At 43.9% G+C, this 20,565-nt stretch overlaps 1 protein-coding gene across 1 annotated transcript in view; it reads right to left on the bottom strand.

Annotated features, from left to right (window-relative positions):
• The window catches only part of LOC122932695 (acetylserotonin O-methyltransferase-like), a 141,417-nt gene that overhangs the window by 42,308 nt on the left and 78,544 nt on the right, over positions 1–20,565 (bottom strand). Inside the window, exon 3 of the mRNA XM_044287258.1 lies at positions 1,280–1,409. Within this exon, the coding sequence (XP_044143193.1) occupies positions 1,280–1,409 (130 nt within the window). The remainder of the gene's footprint in view (positions 1–1,279; positions 1,410–20,565) is intronic.

Here is a 20,565-nt window from a genome sequence, read left to right as displayed (position 1 = left end):
AGGTAGAAGTACAGTACAGTAGTCTCATTTTATTTGATTTTTTTAAAGTAACCGGCTATGAGGTTATTATAGCTGAGTGGTAAAGTCCCTCGACCTTTAATACAAAAGGTAGTGAGTTTAAATCCCAGCAGAAACTTTTCTGAAATACAGGCTAAATTAGATTTAAATACACTGGGGTGTCCCCAAGCACTGACTCCATATATGGACATAGCTATATATGGAGTCAGAGCAGGGACTCCTAAGTCGCGGACTCACACTGAGGGATTCCCTCACTCTACAGCAATCGTCTGAATAGAAACATAGGCTAAATTAGATTTAAATACACTGACTCGAGCATCGCGCTCGAGGACACGTGGTGTTCGGCCGAACTCCGCGATGTGCCAAGCAAAGCGATGCTCGAGCCGAACTGATGTTTGGTCGAGCATGCTCGCTCAACACTACTCATGATGGGCTGGCTGCTGCCATCTTGCTGGAAGATCTGGTGCAAAATCTCACGCGGCCCATGATGATGTCATCAAGCCGGCCGGCATTGTGACGTCATATGTCACTATGGATTGGATCGTATGCGAGATTTTCAAGCAAGATGGTGGCGGCTGGCCCATTGACGTACGAAGAAATTCAGCTTGCGGCAAATCGAATATATCCTGAAATTCGGATCGAAGACCACGAAGCTGATTTTGATTCACTCAACGTTAAACAATACATTAGTAAGTGCGTTGTATTAACTTTCTCTACATAATAAATGTTATTTGCTGAAACAACAGCTTTAATGTACTGTGTGGGCCATTTATATGGATACACCTTAATAAAATGGGAATGGTTGGTGATATTAACTTCCTGTTTGTGGCACATTAGTATATGTGAGGGGGGAAACTTTTCAAGATGGGTGGTGACCATGGCGGCCATTTTGAAGTCGCCCATTTTGAATCCAACGTTTGTTTTTTCAATTGGAAGAGAAACTTGTAAATAACTCATGAAAGAATAAAGTTATGTTAAAACCAAGAACACCATTGTTTTTCTTGTAAAATTCCCAATAAGTTTGATGTGTCACATGACCCTCTTCCTATTGAAAAAACAAAAGTTGGATTCAAAATGTCCTACTTCAAAATGGCCGCCATGGTCACCACCCATATTGAAAAGTTTTCCCCCTCACATATACTAATGTGCCACAAACAGAAAGTTAATATCACCAACCATTCCCATTTTATTAAGGTGTATCCATAGAAATGGTCCACCCTTGTATAATATTATCATCTCTAAGATATGTTAACAGACTTACCTTACAGCCTGTGGTAAGAAGTGCCAGCACATATATGTGACTTTAGAGAAATACATCGCCATGTAATAGAGTGTCTTAGGACTGGACTTTACCAAGTACATGGTGGAAACATCAGTATTGGAATAATAACCTAAAAAAAAAAAAAATCCTTTTCATAGTACTACATCTAAACATTTGGGGAGATTTATCACTTAATGTCAGTTTTTCAGGCGTCTAAGTTACTGTAACTTGCGACAAATTTATGAAATATCGCACACAATTTTTTGCATCTTTCTCTGTCTCTTAAGATGTTACTGTACTTTCTATACAACCTCTATGCTGGAGTAAGATTGCAACATTTTTTTATGCTTTTTGATAAATGACAGTTGCAGTTGATAAAGGCTGGGTTCACATCACTTCTTTTTTTTCCATTGTTCTGCTCTGTTAGACAAGTAAAACAACATAAAAAATTAGAAGTGCCAGATAGGGCACATAACTAACCTGTACAGAGCTAAATAAAAGACTTTATTGACTACAGTAGAGTCCATTCAGTTTCTGTTTGGAATCATATATATATATATATAAAAATTCTGGATGGAAAAGTCCTGCATGCAGGACTTTTTCGTCCAATCTTTATGAAGGAATCTGTGACGGAGGTCCAGAAGAGAACTTCCAATGCTGATGTGAACTTATCCTAACCACAACCACTTCCCCACCTATTTTTTAAAGAACTTGAGTGGGTCTTGTTAAAATGCGAAAGGAGGAATTTATCATACATTGCACTCCAGAAATCTGTCTTCAAATAGTCGCAAAATAGGACTTTTGGAATCCAAATTTTTGCATTTTTACACCCTTACCTCTAGTTCTCCCTCAGTACTCCGGGGAGAAGCTGGCATAGCTTTTCTAGACAAAAGTGTATGGTTTAAAGGGAACCTGTCACCTGGATTTTGTGTATAGAGCTGAGGACATGGGCTGCTAGATGGCCGCAAGCACATCTGAAATACCCACTCCCCATAGCTCAGAGTGCTTTTATTGTGTAAAAAAAACGATTTGATACATATGCAAATTAACCTAAGATGAGTCCTGTCTCTGAGATGAGTCAGGGACAGAACTCATCTCAGGTTAATTTGCATATGTATAAAATCGTTTTTACACAATAAAAGCACACCGAGCTATGGGGACTAGGTATTGCGGATGTGCTAGAGGCCATCTAGCAACCCATGTCCTCAGCTTTATACCCAATCCAGGTGACAGGTTCCCTTTAAAGATGTGCCAAATTTTAAAGATTTCTAGTGTGTGTTTTTATTATGTGTGTGACTTTAGATTAAGTTAGTTGAGATTCAGGGACTTTAGGAGGGTACTACAGTATGTTAGTTGTTTATGAGTACACTGTTGCATTGTATTTTTTTCTTTCTGTTTTCTTTCATAATACCTATTAGTATGTGTTCCATTGAGGGTGCAATTCCTTGTTCAAAATGTCTGCAAATTGCTTGTTTGGAATCACACATCGTGTATCTAAACAAGCAAGGGAAGAGTGCCAGGGAGCCTAGCCCTGATCTGACACACCCTGAGAAATTTACAAGGTTGGCAGATGAGAGGGATGTTAGTTCAGGGAGAGCACTGCTGCAGCCAGACACTTCCCCTGCCAGTTAGGGGAATGTCAGCTCCAGTAAGCAGGGGAACAGGAGAGTAGGGCAGGCCAGACAGGTCTTGGTAGTGGGAGACTCAATTATTAGGGGTACAGATAGCACAATCTGACACAAAGACCGGGATTGTCGAATAGTGTGTTGTCTTCCTGGCGAGTGAGTTCAATATACGGTATCACAAATCAGGTTGAAAGATTACTGGGAAGATCCAGCAGTCATGGTCCATATTGAAACCAATGACAAAGTTAGGCTACTTTCACACTGGCGTTTCTGGGTCCCAAAACGGATCAGTTCAACCCCAATGCATTCTGAATGGACAAGGATCCATTCAGAATGCATTAATTTGGCTGTGTTTGGTCTCTGTTGCGCCTGTATTCCGCTTTTGAGGCGGACACTAAAACGCAGCTTGCAGCGTTTTGGTGTCCACCTAACGATGCGGAGCCAAACGGATCCGTCCTGACTTACAATATAAGTCAATGGGGACGGATCCGTTTTCACTGACACAATATGGTGCAATTGAAAACGGATGCGTCCCCCCATGTTTTTTTGAATGAATAATGCAAACGGATCCGTTCTGAACGGATACAAGCGTTTGCATTATCGGTGCGGATCCGTCTGTGCAGATACAAGATGAATCCGCACCGAATGCAGGTGTGAAAGTAGACTTACAGGTAGGTGAAGCATCCTTAAAAATGATTTTAGAGATTTAGGTCAAAGGCTCAGAGCAAGGACCTAAGTTATTGTTTTCCGAAATACTACCTATACCATGAGTCACACAAGAAAAGCAGTGGTAGATTAGGGAGGTTAACAAATGGCTCAAGAACTGAGGTAGGAAGGAAAGAGTTTGGGTTCCTGGAGAACTGGTCTGACTCCTCTGCTACAGGCTCTATTGTAGGGATGGGCTGTTCCTCAATGGGGAAGGTGTAGCAGTTTTAGCGGAGAAGGTGGGAGGAGTGTTTAAACTGGGGGCGGGGGGTAATTACATTATAGGAGGGGAAGATAGTGCAGATGGAGACCTGTGGAAAGGTAATGAACCTGAGGAAGGAGTGGAAAGAGTTCATAAGGAAAGGTAATGTCACGGAAGGTGTACAGAAAACTAGAAGACACAAAATGAAGATCCGACTGACTGGATCCAAAACTAAGGAACAAAAGGGAGATCCCTGCAACAGACCTGGCTCTCTCCCTAACTGCTCAGCCTATGCGAAAATCCCAATGGTAGATGATCGCATATCCTCGTACCTCGACTGTATAACACCTGAACACCCTATAATAGTGAGGGGACACGACCACCGGCTCCCTACACTTGATACGGAGGGAGCCAGGGTCACCTGGGATCCAGCAAACAGGAAAACACAAATGAACGAACAAAACTTATCTGTAGAAGACTCAGTAGTAGCATCAGCATGCACACACTCCAGGAAGTAATATAAACAGCAAAGTGATGCAGTATGGGTAGGGATTTAAAGGGATGCAATCAGTGCAACTACATGACAGCTAACGAGATGAGAAAATGAAAGCAAAACAAAAGGAACCTCAAGGAGGAGGTTCTGAAGGACATCTGTCAGAGCTTCTCAGATGTCTGGAGGTGACAGGTGTAGGATTAAAAATATACAAAAACCTCTCAATTGTATATACACTACCTTATGGTAATACAAGGTTAAAGAACAAGAAAAAAATGGGGATAAATAGAATTGTAAAGAAAGCAATAAATTACAAAAATAAATCATTTAAATCACAGAAAGGTAGCAAAGAAGAATTGAAAAACTATAAGGAAAAAATAGAATATTGTAAAAGACAAAAAAAAACACTCTAACTAAAGACAGAGATTAATTACCAAAGAAGGTAAAACTAACCCTAAAACATTATTCAATTACATGCATGGTAAAAAGTATAAATCTAAAGGTGTTGGCCCTTCACGGAGTGATAAGGGGGATATGGGTGGAGTAAACTGTGAGATGAAATGCAGAATGTAAAAGTAAATCGCCAGGACCAGATGCCATAAACCCCCGTGTCCTAAAAGAATTACGTAATATCATAGCTAGTCCCATATTTTGGATATTAACAGGGAGTGTTTCAGAAAGTTGGAGCTTAGCAAATGTGTTGCCAATATTCAAAAAGTGTTAAAAAACAGACCCTGTAAACTATAGGCCGGTAAGTTTATCATCAGTCATAGGTAAACTGTTTGAAGGTTTTCTGAGAGATGCTATCTTAGAGTACCGCAATGAAAATAAGCAACTAATGCCATATCGGCATGGCTTCATGAGTGATTGGTCATGTCAAACTAATTTAATCAGTTTCTATAAAGAGGTAAGTTCTAGATTTGACTGTGAAGAATCAATGGATGTCATATATCTTGACTTCTCCAAAGCATTTGACACTGTACCACATAAAAGGTTAGTATATATAATAAGAATGCTTGGACTGGGAGACAATGTCTGTATGTAGGTAAGTAACTGGCCAGTGTCAGGCAGCTGCTGCCAAGGCCAATAAGATAATGGGTTGCATCAAAAGGGGCATACATAGCTTGCTGCATTCTCAAAGTGCTGCATTTATAAGTGCATCTGAGATATTCAAGAGACTAACTTAGACTAACTTAGAGCTTTTCCACTGTAGCAGAACTTCAGCTGTGTTTTTGGTGGATACTCAGACACTGTGCTTCAAAACAGGTAAGGAATTTGTTAGACAGGTTCTTGCTATTGTCTGATTGCAAATGAGCATAGGTGATTAAGGTGTTAAATTTGTTGTTGGGGAGGAGCTTTTGTGGGAGTGTGTGTATATATAGCAACATAGTATTAGCTTGCCTAATTATAGCTTGCTGCATTCTCAAAGTGCTGCATTTATAAGTGCATCTGAGATACTCAGGAGGTAATCTGGAGGTGGATACAATCTAACAAGTAAGATTTGTTTGTTTAAAATCTTTTCCTTCTTTAAAATGGCAGACCTAGTTATGTGCAGGAATTGTTATGCTTTTATTTCAGGTTCCACTCTTCCGAGGTTTAGATGCTGTCTGATCTGCAGACAACTCTCCGTAATGCAGCAGGAAATAGCATTTTTGAAATCTGAGATTTGTAAATTAACTGTTAAACAAACTCAGGCTGGGAATGTTACAATGCCACTGCCACAGAGGCCCCCTAGAAATGGAAGATGGGTTACTGCAGGTTCTGGTAGACTTAGAGTTGTGGATAGAAGACATGTTCCACAGTCTGTGGCTCTCCATAATTCATTTGCAGCACTTTCAGAGTGCAAGAGCAACATGGAGGAAGGCTCAGGCACGGTGGGTGAGGAACAATCATCTCCCATGCCTAAAGTATGCAAGACTGCAGCGAAAGACAAAAAGGAGAAGGTGAGGACTGATAGTAAGCAGCTGTTGGTGGGCGATTCTATCATAAGAGGTGTGAAGTTTGAGGAAAATGGTTTTGTGAGATGTCTCCCTGGTGCTACCACTAGCAGGGACAGACAGCGTATCCTTAATATTTGTTAGGCAAGCAAAGCAGGAAAGGGAGGTGGATGTTATTGTCCATCTTGGACAGAGAAGGCAAGAAAGATGGCATAAAATCCAATTTAATACAAGTTAGCGAGACCAATTTAGAGTCAGTTTGGGTTACCTTGCAGCTTGATAATCATAAGGTAACTCGAGTAGGTATGAAATGTAGACCACCTAGCCAAGTCAAACAATTAGATGATCTACTAGTTGAGGAAATAGCTAAAATGACATTTAAGGGGAAGTTATCATTATTGGAGACTTTAATCTTCCTGATGTAAACTGGAAAACCAAAATAGCTAGTTCTGCCAGGAGTACAGATATTCTAAATTCCCTACTGGGATTATGTCTACAGCAAGTAGTGGAAGAGCCAACCCGGAAGGAAGCCATTTTAGAATTTGGTATCTGATATTACTGTAGGAGAAAGCTTGGGATCTAGTGATCACCAGTTAGTGTGGTTTACTATAAGTACAGTGACTGAGTCACACCACACAAAAACAAAAGTTTTAGATTTTAGAAAAACAGACTTTTCTAAAATTAGACTAGTGGCACACGAGTCCCTATCAGATTGGAACAGTTTCAATGGAGTCCAGGAGAAATGGGACTACTTAATAATGGCACTATTGAAGGCAACAGATAATTGCATTAGGCTTGTCAGTAAAAGCAAAAAAAGGAAGAGACCACTGTGGTACTCAGCAGAAGTGGCCAAAATCATTAAAAACAAAAAGATAGCATTTAGTAATTATTAAAAAAAAAAAAAAACGAGGATGACAGGCAAATTCATAAGATTAGGCAGAGAGAGGCCAAACAAGTTATAAGAGCTTTTAAAGCACAGGCAGAAGAGAAATTAGCTCAGTCAGTGAAAAAAGGCGATAAGACATTCTTCAGATACATAAATGAAAAAAGGAAACTAAAACAAGGAATTACCAAATTAAAAAGAAAAGACGGAAGGTATATGGAAGAAGATAAAGAACTAGCTGACTGTCTCAATGAATACTTCTGTTCAGTTTTTACAAAGGAAATGAAGGAAAAGGACCTCAGTTAGGAAGAAAGACTAATGAATCTTTTGATGCATGTGTCTTTACAGAGGAAGAGGTTGTCAGCTGTCTAAAATTAATACAAATAAGTCACAGGGGCCTGATGGGATACACCCAAAGCTATTAAAAGAGCTTAGCGGTGAACTAGCAAAACTATTAACAGATGTATTTAACCAATCACTGGTAACAGGAGTCTTCCCAGAAGATTGGAAATTAGCAAATGTTGTGCCCATTCACAAGAAAGGTAGTAGGGAGGAATCGGGCAACTATAGGCCAGTAAGCCTGATCAATAGTGGGGAAATTAATGGAAACCATACTTAAGGAGAGGGTTGTGGAACATCTAAAATCCCATGGATTAAAAGATGAAAAACAGCATGGGTTTACTTCAGGGAGATCATGTGAAACTAATCTTATTGATTTTTTTGATTGGGTGACTAAAATAATAGATGGCGGAGGTTCAGTAGACATCGCTTATCTAGACTTTAGTAAGGCTTTTGATACTGTCCCTCATAGAAGGCTTATCAATAAATTGCAGTCTTTGTGCTTGGACTCCCATATTGTTGAATGGATTAGGCAGCGGCTGAGGGACAGACAACAGAGGGTTGTAGTCAATGGAGTATATTCAGACCATGTTACCAGTGAGGTACCTCAGGGATCTGTTATGGGACCCATATTGTTTAATATCTTTATCAGTGAAATTGCAGAAGACCTTGATGGTAAAATTCTAGCAGAATGCTTGGGTGTATAGGGAGAGGCATTACCAGTAGAAAGAGGGAGGTGCTCATGCTGCTCTACAGAGCACTAGTGAGACCTCATTTGGAGTATTGTGCTCAGTACTGGAGACCATATCTCCAGAAGGATATTGATACTTTGTAGAGAGTTCAGAGAAGAGCTACTAAACTAGTACATGAATTGCAGGATAAAACTTTCCTGGAAAGAGTAAAGGACCTTACCATGTATAGCTTGGAAGAAAGACAAGACAGAGGGGATAGGATAGAAACTTTTAAATACATAAAGGGAATCAACAAGGTAAAAGAGCAGAGAATATTTAAAAGAAGAAAAACTGCTACAAGAGGACTTAGTTTTAAATTAGAGGGGCAAAGGTTTAAAAGTAATATCAGGAAGTATTACTTTACTGAGAGAGCAGTGGATGCATGGAATAGCATTCCTGCAGAAGTGGTAGCTGCAAATACAGTGAAGGAGTTGAAGCATGAATGGAATAGGCATAAGGCCATCCTTCATATAATATAGGGCCAATGGCTATTCAGAGTATTCAGTATATTGGGCAGACTAGATGGGCCAAATAGTTATTATCTGCCGACACATTCTATGTTTCTATGTAAATGCCTGTGATGAGAACATAGCCCTGCCACTTTACAAATCACTAGTTAGTCCACACATTGAGTACTGTGTACAGTTCTGGGCTCCTGTGAACGAGACAGACATAGCAGAGCTGGAGGGGGTTCAGAGGAGGGCAACTAAAGTAATAACTGGAAGGGGTGGACTACAGTACCCAGAAAGAATATCAAAATTAGGGTTATTCACTTTAGAAAAAAGACAACTAAGGGAAGATCTAATAACTATGTATAAATATATCAGGGGTCAGTACAGGGATCTCTCCCATCATCTAGTTATTCCCAAGACTATAAATGTGACGAGGGGACATCCTCTGTGTCTAGTGGAAAGAAGGTTTGTACACAAACATAGAAGAGGATTCTTTACTGTAAGAGCAGTGAGGTTATGGAACTCTCTGCCTTTGAAGGTGGTGATGGTGAATTCACTAAAAGAGTTCAAGAGGGGCCTGGATGTATTTCAAGAGTGGTGAGAGTGGAAACTGCATGAGGAGTCAACACAGTGGCCCAGTCACAAAGTGGGGAGGGTGGCAATCACATGAGGAGTCAACACAGTGGCTCAGTCACAGAGTAGGGAGGGTGGCAACTGCATGAGGAGTCAAAACAATGGCCCAGTCACAGAGTGGTCAGGTGTCAACCCCATGAGGAGTCAAAACAGTGGCCCAGTTAAATAGTGGTGAAGTGACAACCACATGAGAAGTCAACACAGTGGCCCAGTCACAGAATGGTGAGGTTGCAACCGCATGAGGAGTCAACAAAGTGGCCCTGTCACAGAATGGTGAGGGTGCCAACTGCATAAAGAGTCAAAATAATGGCCTAGTCACAGAGTGGGGAGGTGGGGGGCAACGGCACTGGCAGTAACAGCACAAGATGGTGGGTGACAGCAGGATAAGATAGCAGCAGAGCCAGCAGGTGTGTGGCATCAGGCAGGTGGCAGCATCAGAATAGTGGCTGAAGCAGGTGTGGCACCCAGAATGATCTAGTCTGATGCATCAGGTACTGGCGTGTTGAAATCCTGGCTGGTCCATGCCTGATTCGTCTTCACAACGGTCAGTCTCTGAACATATTGGGTGGAAAGGCAAGTTCTCCTTGGTGTACCTATGCCTCCCACCCGCCCTTATGCTACACTACTGGCCGAGAAGGAAAGCTTGTATAGGGAAAACTCAGCCAGTTGTGGCCACAAATCAAGTTTGGCTACCCAATAGTCCAGGGGATGTTGGGTGGCAGTGTGCAGTCCAAGTATGCCACCTGCTGGTTCAGGTTCTGCTCCATGACTTGCTGCTGCTGCCGGTGGCGGGTTTCTTCAGTAGGCGGGTGAAGAAAAGTGCTCATTAGAAACTCCAGACATAAGTTGCTGCTGACGGAGATGGTGGTGCTCCTGCCCCCCACTCCCCTCCAGCAGCCATGGCAGTGGAACATGAGTGCAGATGGACCCCCAAGTCAGACCTTTGTGAGGATGGGCGATGGAGCACATAGGCAGTGGCCAACTGACTACATAGGATGTCTCGATAGTAGTTGAGTTTATCCTCCCTCTCAGTGGGTGGAAAAAAGGGCCCAGTTTTGGAGTGGTCTTACATGGCAAAGAGCTAGTAGTCATCCCTCTGCCAAATGGTGATAATATGGCTGTCACTACACAAGCAACTCAGCATGCATCTGGTAATTTGCACAAGGGACTCATAGGGACTCCCTGCCTCCATCTCCACTGCACAGTGTCAAGGAGTGTCGTGGTCATCTGTCTGGTCTTCCTTATCGCCCTCTAGTTCCTCCTGCTCCTCTCCTGTCACTTGTTTAGATAAATCACCTATTTCTGTATACGTTGCTTGTGCGTGAATGTCCTCTTCATCCTCCAGTTCAACCCCTACAGGGTTCATGTGGCCATGAGATATAGGTGCCATGTCTCCTGTCCCATAGCTAGCCAGATTTATCAGTATTTCCTCCAGGACATGAAGGAGTGGAATGTCTTTGTTTACTCCATAGTCCTGGTGACTGACAAATAGAGTGGCCTCCTCAAAGGTCCTGAGCAAACGGCAGGTGTCACGCATGAGCTGCCCACTGGCTAATGTCAAAGTTACACAGGGGAGTGCTCTTGTATGCCTGCATCATCAAGAAGTCGTTTACAGCCTTCCTTTGCTCATATAGACGGTCCAACATTTGGAGGGTGGAGTTCAAATGGGTGGAAACATTGCATATCAGGCGATGTTGGGGAATGCTGTACTGCCTTTGCATCTAAAGGAAGGCGTGTTTTGCAGGGCAAGAGTGGCTAAAGTTCATGCAGTTTTCTGGCCATTTTCAGGATGTCTTGCAGTTGGGTGGAAGACTTCAGAAACCACTTTACAACCATATTAAAGAAATGTGCCACGCAGGGCCCATGGGTCAGCCCTCCTTAGTGCAGAGCTGACATGATGTTCTTCCCATTGTCGGTGACTATGGTTCCGATTTCAGTAGAGAGGAGACATCCAGGATTCGATTTCCTCTTGAAGGATGTGGAGCAGTTCCTCCCCAGTGTGACTCCGTTTTCCCAGGCAAACCAAGTGCAGAACAGCATGACACAGTGCTCTGCATAGCTGGTATGCTGGAGGAGCACTCTGAATTGTGCCTGCAGTGGAGGCTGAGTACAAAGAGGAGGATGAGGAGGCAGAGGAGGACATTGGCACAGTAATCACAGCTTGACAACGTGGATGCAGCAGTAGCATCACTTGGCCATGTTGCTGGTATGGCTAGCTAGGAACCATGCCACTGACTATACTGGCTAGTCATAAATGCAGATATTAAAAGCTGAGACTTTTGCCAATATATTCCTGTCAGGAAGATATCGGAGCCCACATGCATGGTGCATGTGGGCTCCGATATCTTCCTGACAGGAATATATTGGCAAAAGTCTCAGCTTTTAATACCTGCATTTATGACTAGCCAGTATAGTCAGTGGCATATCCGTTTGGTGCATTTCTTCTGTGATTTATGATTATATTTTCATCCGCACAATGCTCCGTTTTGTGTAGGATGCCTTTGTGGTGCATGTGGACCGCGCTGACATCCTCCACCGTATGCAAAATATATATTTTTTGCTGGGGATAGTCGTTTGCTGCGGTCCACATGCGGTGGGACTGCTCCCCCAATGAAAAACACGCTACAGTGTTAGGGGTTGAGCAGCTCCCCCAGATTTTCCACTATATTTCTGTGTTTTTGTCTTGTTTTATATGTAGTGTATGTGCCTTTACCTGGCATTTAAACACTCTTCTTTGCACCTGGTAGCCTCCATCACATGGTCTGATATGGGTGTGGCTTACAGTCTGGCTTTGTTCACATTGCACTAGTTGTCCTGCTAGGCGGTTGTGTGGAAGCTTGGCTGTGAGCTGGATTACATCACCTTCAGACCTTGTTCACACCATAGGTAGTGTAGTGGTAGGACCCCTTGCCATGCTGAGAGCCGTGACGTGGTGCATGTGGGCTCCGATATCTTCCTGACAGGAATATATTGGCAAAAGTCTCAGCTTTTAATATCTGCATTTATGACTAGCCAGTATAGTCAGTGGCATATCCGTTTGGTGCATTTCTTCTGTGATTTATGATTATATTTTCATCCGCACAATGCTCCGTTTTGTGTAGGATGCCTTTGTGGTGCATGTGGACCGCGCCGACATCCTCCACCGTATGCAAAATATATATTTTTTGCTGGGGATAGTCGTTTGCTGCGGTCCACATGCGGTGGGACTGCTCCCCCAATGAAAAACACGCTACAGTGTTAGGGGTTGAGCAGCTCCCCCAGATTTGCCACTATATTTCTGTGTTTTAGCCAGGAACCATATTTACCCAGTGGGCCGTAAAGGACATATTTTGTACTTGACCATATTTACAACTCCAAACATCGACACTGCTGTGAACTTTAGCAGACACCGACAGACCAAAGGACTGGCCCACCCTTAATCAACATACGTGTGCAGGGCTGGTACAGCTTTTTGGAGAAGTAATGATGGCTTGGGACTCTCCAAGCCACATAGAAAGGGAGGGACTGTAGTACCAACAACTAGGACAGTAGCTCGTTCAGCTTCTCTGCCACTGAATGAGTGCACACATACTGTTGTCTTGTTGCAATCGTCACGGTGATCGATTTCTGACATGACTGAGCAGGAGCATCAGGACCAGTAGATGATAGGACGGAAACACAGCTACCTTCTGTTGAGATGCTGGAGCCTTGACTGCTAGAGAAAGGGTGCGGGCCACTGTAAGATGCAGTGGTTGCTGTGTCAGACTGTACCACTAAATTAGTGACACGTTTTTTTCCAGGCCAATTTATGATGACGCTGCATGTGTTGCCGAAGGCTGTGATGCCAACATTGGCACCCTGGCCACGCTTCACCTTCTGCCCACAGATTTTACAAATGGCCATACTGACCTCCTCCGGTAGCTTCATAAAAAAAAATCCCACACCGGCAAGTATAGAATTTTCCCCTGTAATGGTATCAACCAACGTTGGCGATGTCCTTCTCCCCTAGTCAGAGTGGCGCTGTAAAGTTGCTCCAGAGACTTCCAAGCTGAGTTGTGATTCCCAATAGCTGTGCAGCTCTTACAAGGGCTAGTAGTAATATAGCTGTTCCCTACAACACGAGACGAGGCTGCAAGTTGAAGGTAAGAAGATCAGCCCTTATTGGTGCCACACTTGACCTAATATGCAAGTCCCCATGCAAGGGGACCTCCCCTCTGGACCTGATGGAGAACTGGGTGACAACCACACAGACCAATGGAAATAACCACACAATCTGGGACACTCTCATACAAGCCACACAATGTCTCCCCTCTGCCTGGGAGATAATTAGATCAGGCACTGTATGTAACCCAATCATCTCCAGGCAGGAAAACCACATTTATTTTTTTATAAAGACTCCCATACAGGACACACAATGCCTCCCCTCTGCATGGGAGATAATTAGGTCAGATACTGTATGTAAATCACTGAAGAATTAAACCTACTTAAAACTTAACTTTTATATAGGATATTCATTAAAAGTGCAGAACAGCATGACACAGTGCTCTGCATAGCTGGTATGCTGGAGGAGCACTCTGAATTGTGCCTGCAGTGGAGGCTGAGTGCAAAGAGGAGGATGAGGAGGCAGAGGAGGACATTGGCACAGTAATCACAGCTTGACAACGTGGATGCAGCAGTAGCATCACTTGGCCATGTTGCTGGTATGGCTAGCCAGGAACCATGCCACTGACTATACTCATCTCCAGGCAGGAAAACCACATTTATTTTTTTATAAAGACTCCCATACAGGACACACAATGCCTCCCCTCTGCATGGGAGATAATTAGGTCAGATACTGTATGTAAATCACTAAAGATTAAGATGGAAATGGGAGGTAATATCCCTATAGTACTACAATAACCCTGCCTAAAAGCGGAGAGGTCTCCCGCCTAGAGTCGGGAGAATCACCCCCTAGGAGAGCGGTGGCTGACCCTAGAGACAACTTGCCCTAAAAAGATGGCTCCCAAAGAACAAATTCCTGACGCGTTTCCTCTGTCAAAAATATTATATTATATTTGAGCTATTAGGCCACATTTTTATCCTTCTATCCCCTGATGATTCTGTCATAATATTTTTGACAGAGGAAACGCGTCGGGAATTTGTTCTTTGGAAGCCATCTTTTTAGGGCAAGTTGTCTCTAGGGTCAGCCACCGATAAGTGGGGTCGCTCTCCTAGGGGGTGATTTTCCCGCATCTAGGCGGGAGACCTCTCCGCTTTTAGGCAGGGTTATTGTAGTACTATATGGATATTACCTCCCATTTCCATCTTAATTTTTGGACCATTTCCTATAGTGGAAAAGCCAAGTCTACAGCTTGATAAAGGAACCACCTATCGTATCCCCTTGGACCTGAGACCCTGGACTTATCACAGACACCTGAAGATATTGTACATCAAACCGTGAGTGGTTACAAACAATTCAGTGTAACAACAAACATTATATGTTTTAAGGTGTTATATACCCTAAAAAAACTCTGCTAGATAGCTATCTGCAGTCATCTAAAACATCTATATCAATTGTTGTGGGATTTATTTTAATGAATATCCTATATAAAAGTTACGTTTTAAGTAGGTTTAATTCTTCTGTGATTTACAGTTTATATACCTACCTAATATGCATTAATACTACTGTGATTCAGATACTGTATGTAACCCAATCATCTCCAGGCAGTAAATCCACATAATTTTTTTTTATATAAATTATAAACTTTTTTTTAAAGTACCCCAAAATCCACAATCTCCCTACAAATGTGACATCCACTGGTAGCCCTCATCTGGGTGACCAACATATCCAAAAATCACCCAGATCAGAGAAGAATTTCCTCGAGGTCTCTTTTCTGACCAATAGTACACAAGGCTCCTGCCCAAAAAAGTTCCAAAGAATCAGGCAGTGCGGTCGGTCTCCTTTCGAGAGTGGAAATGTCTTTTAATACTTAACAATTCGTAACTTTATTTTGTCCATAAACCTTGTTCGGGTATTCAAGAAGAGGAAGTGGAGGTGGCCCAGGAGGAGTAGGAGGAGGAAGAGGGGTCATTTTTAGAACTCTCAGGCCAGTCTCTTCGAAGTGACTCAGAGGGAGGTTTTTTGCAACAGCAGAGGCCAGGTACAAATGTGGCCAGCGAGGGCCCACTATTGGAGGATGAGGAGGACGAGGATGAGGAGGAGGTGGAGGAGGATGAGGATGAAGCATGTTCACAGCGGGGTGGCACCCAACGCAGCTCGGGCCCATCACTGGTGCGTGCCTGGGGGGAAACGCAGGACGATGACGATATACGCCCCCCACAGAGGACAGCTTGTCCTTACCTCTGGGCAGCCTGGCACAAATGAGCGACTACATGCTGCAGTGCCTGCGCAACGACAGCAGAGTTGCCCACATTTTAACGTGTACGGACTACTGGGTTGCCACCCTGCTGGATTCCTGGTACAAAGACAATGTGCCCACCTTACTTCCTGCACTGGAACGTGATAGGAAGATGCGCGAGTACAAGCGCACATTGGTAGACTCGCTACTGGGAGCATTCCCAAATGTCACAGGGGAACAAGTGGAAGCCCAAGGCGAAGGCAGAGGAGGAGCAAGAGGTCGCCAACGCAGCTGTGTCACGGCCAGCTCCTCTGAGGGCAGGGTTAGCATGGCAGAGATGTGGAAAAGTTTTGTCAACACGCCACAGCTAACTGCACCACCACCTGATACGGAACGTGTTAGCAGAAGGCTAACATGGTGGAACAGTACGTGTGCACACCCCTCCACGTACTGACTGATGGTTCGGCCCCATTCAACTTCTGGGTCTCCAAATTGTCCACGTGGCCAGAGCTAGCCTTTTATGCCTTGGAGGTGCTGGCCTGCCCGGCGGCCAGCGTTTTGTCTGAACGTGTATTCAGCACGGCAGGGGGCGTCATTACAGACAAACGCAGCTGCCTGTCTACAGCTAATGTGGACAAGCTGACGTTTATAAAAATGAACCAGGCATGGATCCCACAAGACCTGTCCATCCCTTGTGCAGATTAGACATTTATAACTACCTCCCCTTAACCATATATTATTGTACTCCAGGGCACTTCCTCATTCAATCCTCTTTTTATTTTTATTTTACCATTATATTGCGGGGCAACCCAAAGTTGAATGAACCTCTCCTCTGTCTGGGTGTCGGGGCCTAAAAATATCTGACAGTGGCCTGTTCCAGTGTTGGATGACATGAAGCATGATTCTCTGCTATGGCATGAAGCCTGATTCTCTGCTATGGGACCTCTCTCCTCTGTCTGGGTGCCGGGGCCTAAATATCTGACAGTGGCCTGTTCCAGTGTTGGGTGACATGAAGCCTGATTCTCTGCTATGGGACCTCTCTCCTCTGTCTGGGTGCCGGGGCCTAAATATCTGACAATGGCCTGTTCCAGTTTTGGGTGACGTGAAGCCTAATTCTCTGCTATGACATGAAGCCTGATTCTCTGCTATGGGACCTCTCTCCTCTGTCTGGGTGCCGGGACCTAAATATCTGACAATGGCCTGTTCCAGTGTTGGGTGACGTGAAGCCTGATTCTCTGCTATGACATGAAGCCTGATTCTCTGCTATGACATGAAGCCTGATTCTCTGCAATGGGACCTCTCTCCTCTGTCTGGGTGCCGGGGCCTAAATATCTAACAATGGCCTTTTCCAGTGGTGGGTGACGTGAAGCCTGATTCTCTGCTATGACATGAAGCCTGATTCTCTGCTATGGGACCTCTCTCCTCTGTCTGGGTGTCGGGGCCTAAATATCTGACAATGGCCTGTTCCAGTGTTGGGTGACGTGAAGCCTGATTCTCTGCTATGACATGAAGCCTGATTCTCTGCTATGACATGAAGCCTAATTCTCTGCTATGCCATGAAGCCTGTATCTCTGCAATGGGACCTCTCTCCTCTGTCTCAGTGCCAGGGCCTAAATATCTGTGTCACGGAAGGTGTACAGGAAACAAGACAACACAAAATAAATATACGACTCACTGGATCCAAAACTAAGGAACAAAAGGGGGCAAATCCTGAATTCCACTCTCAGAGAAGACATCCGAAAATTCAGAGAGAAAAGATGGTACAGTCTTAGTAGAAACCTCAGAAACAGATGTCGTGAGACAATTCTCTCTGCAAAAGTCACTCCAACCATTTATTTGCCTCGCTTGCCAATCAATTGTGGGGTTATGTTTAGTGAGCCAGGGTAGCCCCAACAGTAGAGGAGTAGGCAATCCGCTAAGAACGAAACATGACACATCCTCAACATGAGCATCACTCACAATTAAACGGATATTGTGAACTATGCCCTTTAATGATTTCTGAGAAAGTGGAGCGGAATCAATAGCAAAAACAGGAATATCCTTTCCCAAAGTGCATACCTGGAAACCATGAGTTATCGCAAATTGATTATCAATGAGATTGACAGCTGCTCCACTATCTACAAAAATCTCACAAAAAATGTTCTTGCTCTCTAGCGCCACCCTGGCAGGCATGACAAAACGGGAACTACAAGCAAACGGAAAACCTTCAATTTCCGCCTCAACAGATGGAACATTTTTAAAGGAATTTTTCCTTTTTGTTTCTTTATTACTCCTAAAAAACTGCCTGAATCTCCTAGAGGGACAAACATTTGCCAAATGATTTATACCTCCACAACAAAAACAAACCTTCCCATGCGGGCTGAATCTTCTATTGTCAGAGGCAATCAACCCCAGCTGCATGGGCTCTTGCTCAGAAGGGGTTGACAGCGACTGAGACCCCTGCGCACAGAATGAGACTGCTGCACTGTCCTGGGATTGAGTATGACAGAAAGGAGTGATCTCTCCTCTCTCTCTAAGACGCCTGTCAATACGAACGGCCCGAGACATAGCCGAGTCCAAGGAGGTAGGCCTCTCATGAAAGGCAAATGCATCTTTCAATCCCTCTGAAAGACCATGGCAAAATTGACTTCGGAGTGCAGCATCATTCCAACCAGTATCAGCTGCCCATCTCCGAAATTCTGAGCAGTATATCTCTGCGGATTGTTTACCCTGGCATAACAGACGTAGTCTAGATTCAGCCAAAGCAATACAATCCGGATCATCATATATCTGACCCAGGGCTAAAAATAATTCATCCACTGAACGGAGGGGCCGTGCCCCCACCGGCAGCAAAAAGGCCCAGGACTGAGCGTTATATAATGATCCCCACCCTCTGTTCCTAATCACCAGAGCAATGAGGAAGAAGGCGAAAATGGAGTTTGCAAGCCTCTCTAAAACGCACAAAATTCTCACTACCCCCGGAGAACGTATCCGGGAGCGAGATCTTAGACTCAGAACAAACTCCATGAACGCAAGCTAAACCGGTCACTTGAAACTGAGAAAGAGTCTTACGGAGATCTGCTACCTCCAATGAAAGACCCTGCAAGCGTTCAGTCAAAAGTGAAACCGGATCCATGCTTGAGACGGTTTTGGCGGTTTATAATGTCACGGAAGGTGTACAGGAAACAAGACAACACAAAATAAATATACGACTCACTGGATCCAAAACTAAGAAACAAAAGGGAGACCCCTGCATCAGACCTGGCTCTCTCCCTTACTGCTCAGCCTATGCGATAATCCCAATGGTAGATGATCGCATATCCTCGTACCTCGACTGTATAACACCTGAACGCCCTATAATAGTGAGGGGACATGACCACCGGCTCCCTACACTTGATACGGAGGGAGTCAGGGTCACCTGGGATCCAGCAAACAGAAAAACACAAAAGAATGCACAACACTTACTTGTAGAAGACTGGGAAGTAGGATAAGCATGCACACACACTCCAGGAAGAAATATAAACCGCACACTGATGCACTATGGGGAGGAATTTAAAGGGATGCAATCAGTCCAACTACATGATGGCTAAGAGAGGCTAACGAGATGAGGAACTGAAAGCAAAACAAAGGATGCTCAAGGAGGAGGTTCTGAAAGGCATCTGTCAGAGCTTCTCAGATGTCTGGTGGTGACAATCTGACAATGGCCTGTTCCAGTGGTGGGTGACGTGAAGCCTGATTCTCTGCTATGACATGAAGCCTGATTCTCTGCTATGACATGAAGCCTGATTCTCTGCTATGACATGAAGCCTGATTCTCTGCTATGGGACCTCTCTCCTCTGTCTGGGTGCCGGGGCCTAAATATCTGACAATGGCCTGTTCCAGTGTTGGGTGACGTGAAGCCTGATTCTCTGCTATGACATGAAGCCTGATTCTCTGCTATGCCATGAAGCCTGATTCTTTGCAATTGGACCTCTCTCCTCTGTCTGGGTGCCGGGGCCTAAATATCTGACAATGGCCTGTTCCAGTGTTGGGTGACGTGAAGCCTGATTCTCTGCTATGACATGAAGCCTGATTCTTTGCAATTGGACCTCTCTCCTCTGTCTGGGTGCCGGGGCCTAAATATCTGACAATGGCCTGTTCCAGTGTTGGGTGACGTGAAGCCTGATTCTCTGCTATGACATGAAGCCTGTTTCTCTGCTATGACATGAAGCCTGATTCTTTGCTATGGGACCTCTCTCCTCTGTCTGGGTGCCGGGGCCAAAATATCTGACAATGGCCTGTTCCAGTGTTGGGTGACGTGAAGCCTGATTCTCTGCTATGACATGAAGCCTGAATCTCTGCTATGGGACCTCTCTCCTCTGTCTGGGTGTCGGGGCCTAAATATCTGACAGTGGCCTGTTCCAGTGGTGGGTGACATGAAGCCTGATTCTCTGCCATGAGAACTCTCTCCAATTGATATTGGTTAATTTTAATTTCTTTTATTTTTATTTTAATTCATTTCCCTATCCACATTTGTTTGTAGGGGATTTACCTAAATTTTGCTGCCTTTTGCAGCCCTCTAGCCCTTTCCTGGGCTATTTTACAGCCTTTTTTGTGCCGAAAAGTTCGGGTCCCCATTGACTTCAATGGGGTTCGGGTTCGGATCCCGAACTCGAACATTTCCGAGACGTTCGGCCGAACTTCTCGAACACGAACATCCAGGTGTTCGCTCAACTCTAGTGATAACTTTAAAATGCTTTGACTTATCCAGGCCATTCTGAGAGTGTTTTTTCATCACATATTGTACTTCATGAAACCGGTAAAATGGAGTAAAAAAATAATAATTTTTTTCATTTAAAAAAAACTAATTTGCCAAAAAATTAGAAAATTTAGCAAATTTCCAAGTTTCAATTTCTCTACATCTATAACACATAATAATACCTACAAAAATAGTTATTACTTTACATTTCCCATATGTCTACTTCATATTATCATATTTTATTTTTTGGGG

This window comes from Bufo gargarizans, chromosome 3, assembly GCF_014858855.1.
Source record: "Bufo gargarizans isolate SCDJY-AF-19 chromosome 3, ASM1485885v1, whole genome shotgun sequence".
NCBI classification, from domain to species: domain Eukaryota; kingdom Metazoa; phylum Chordata; class Amphibia; order Anura; family Bufonidae; genus Bufo; species Bufo gargarizans.
This window is presented reverse-complemented; position numbering and strand designations above follow the sequence as displayed.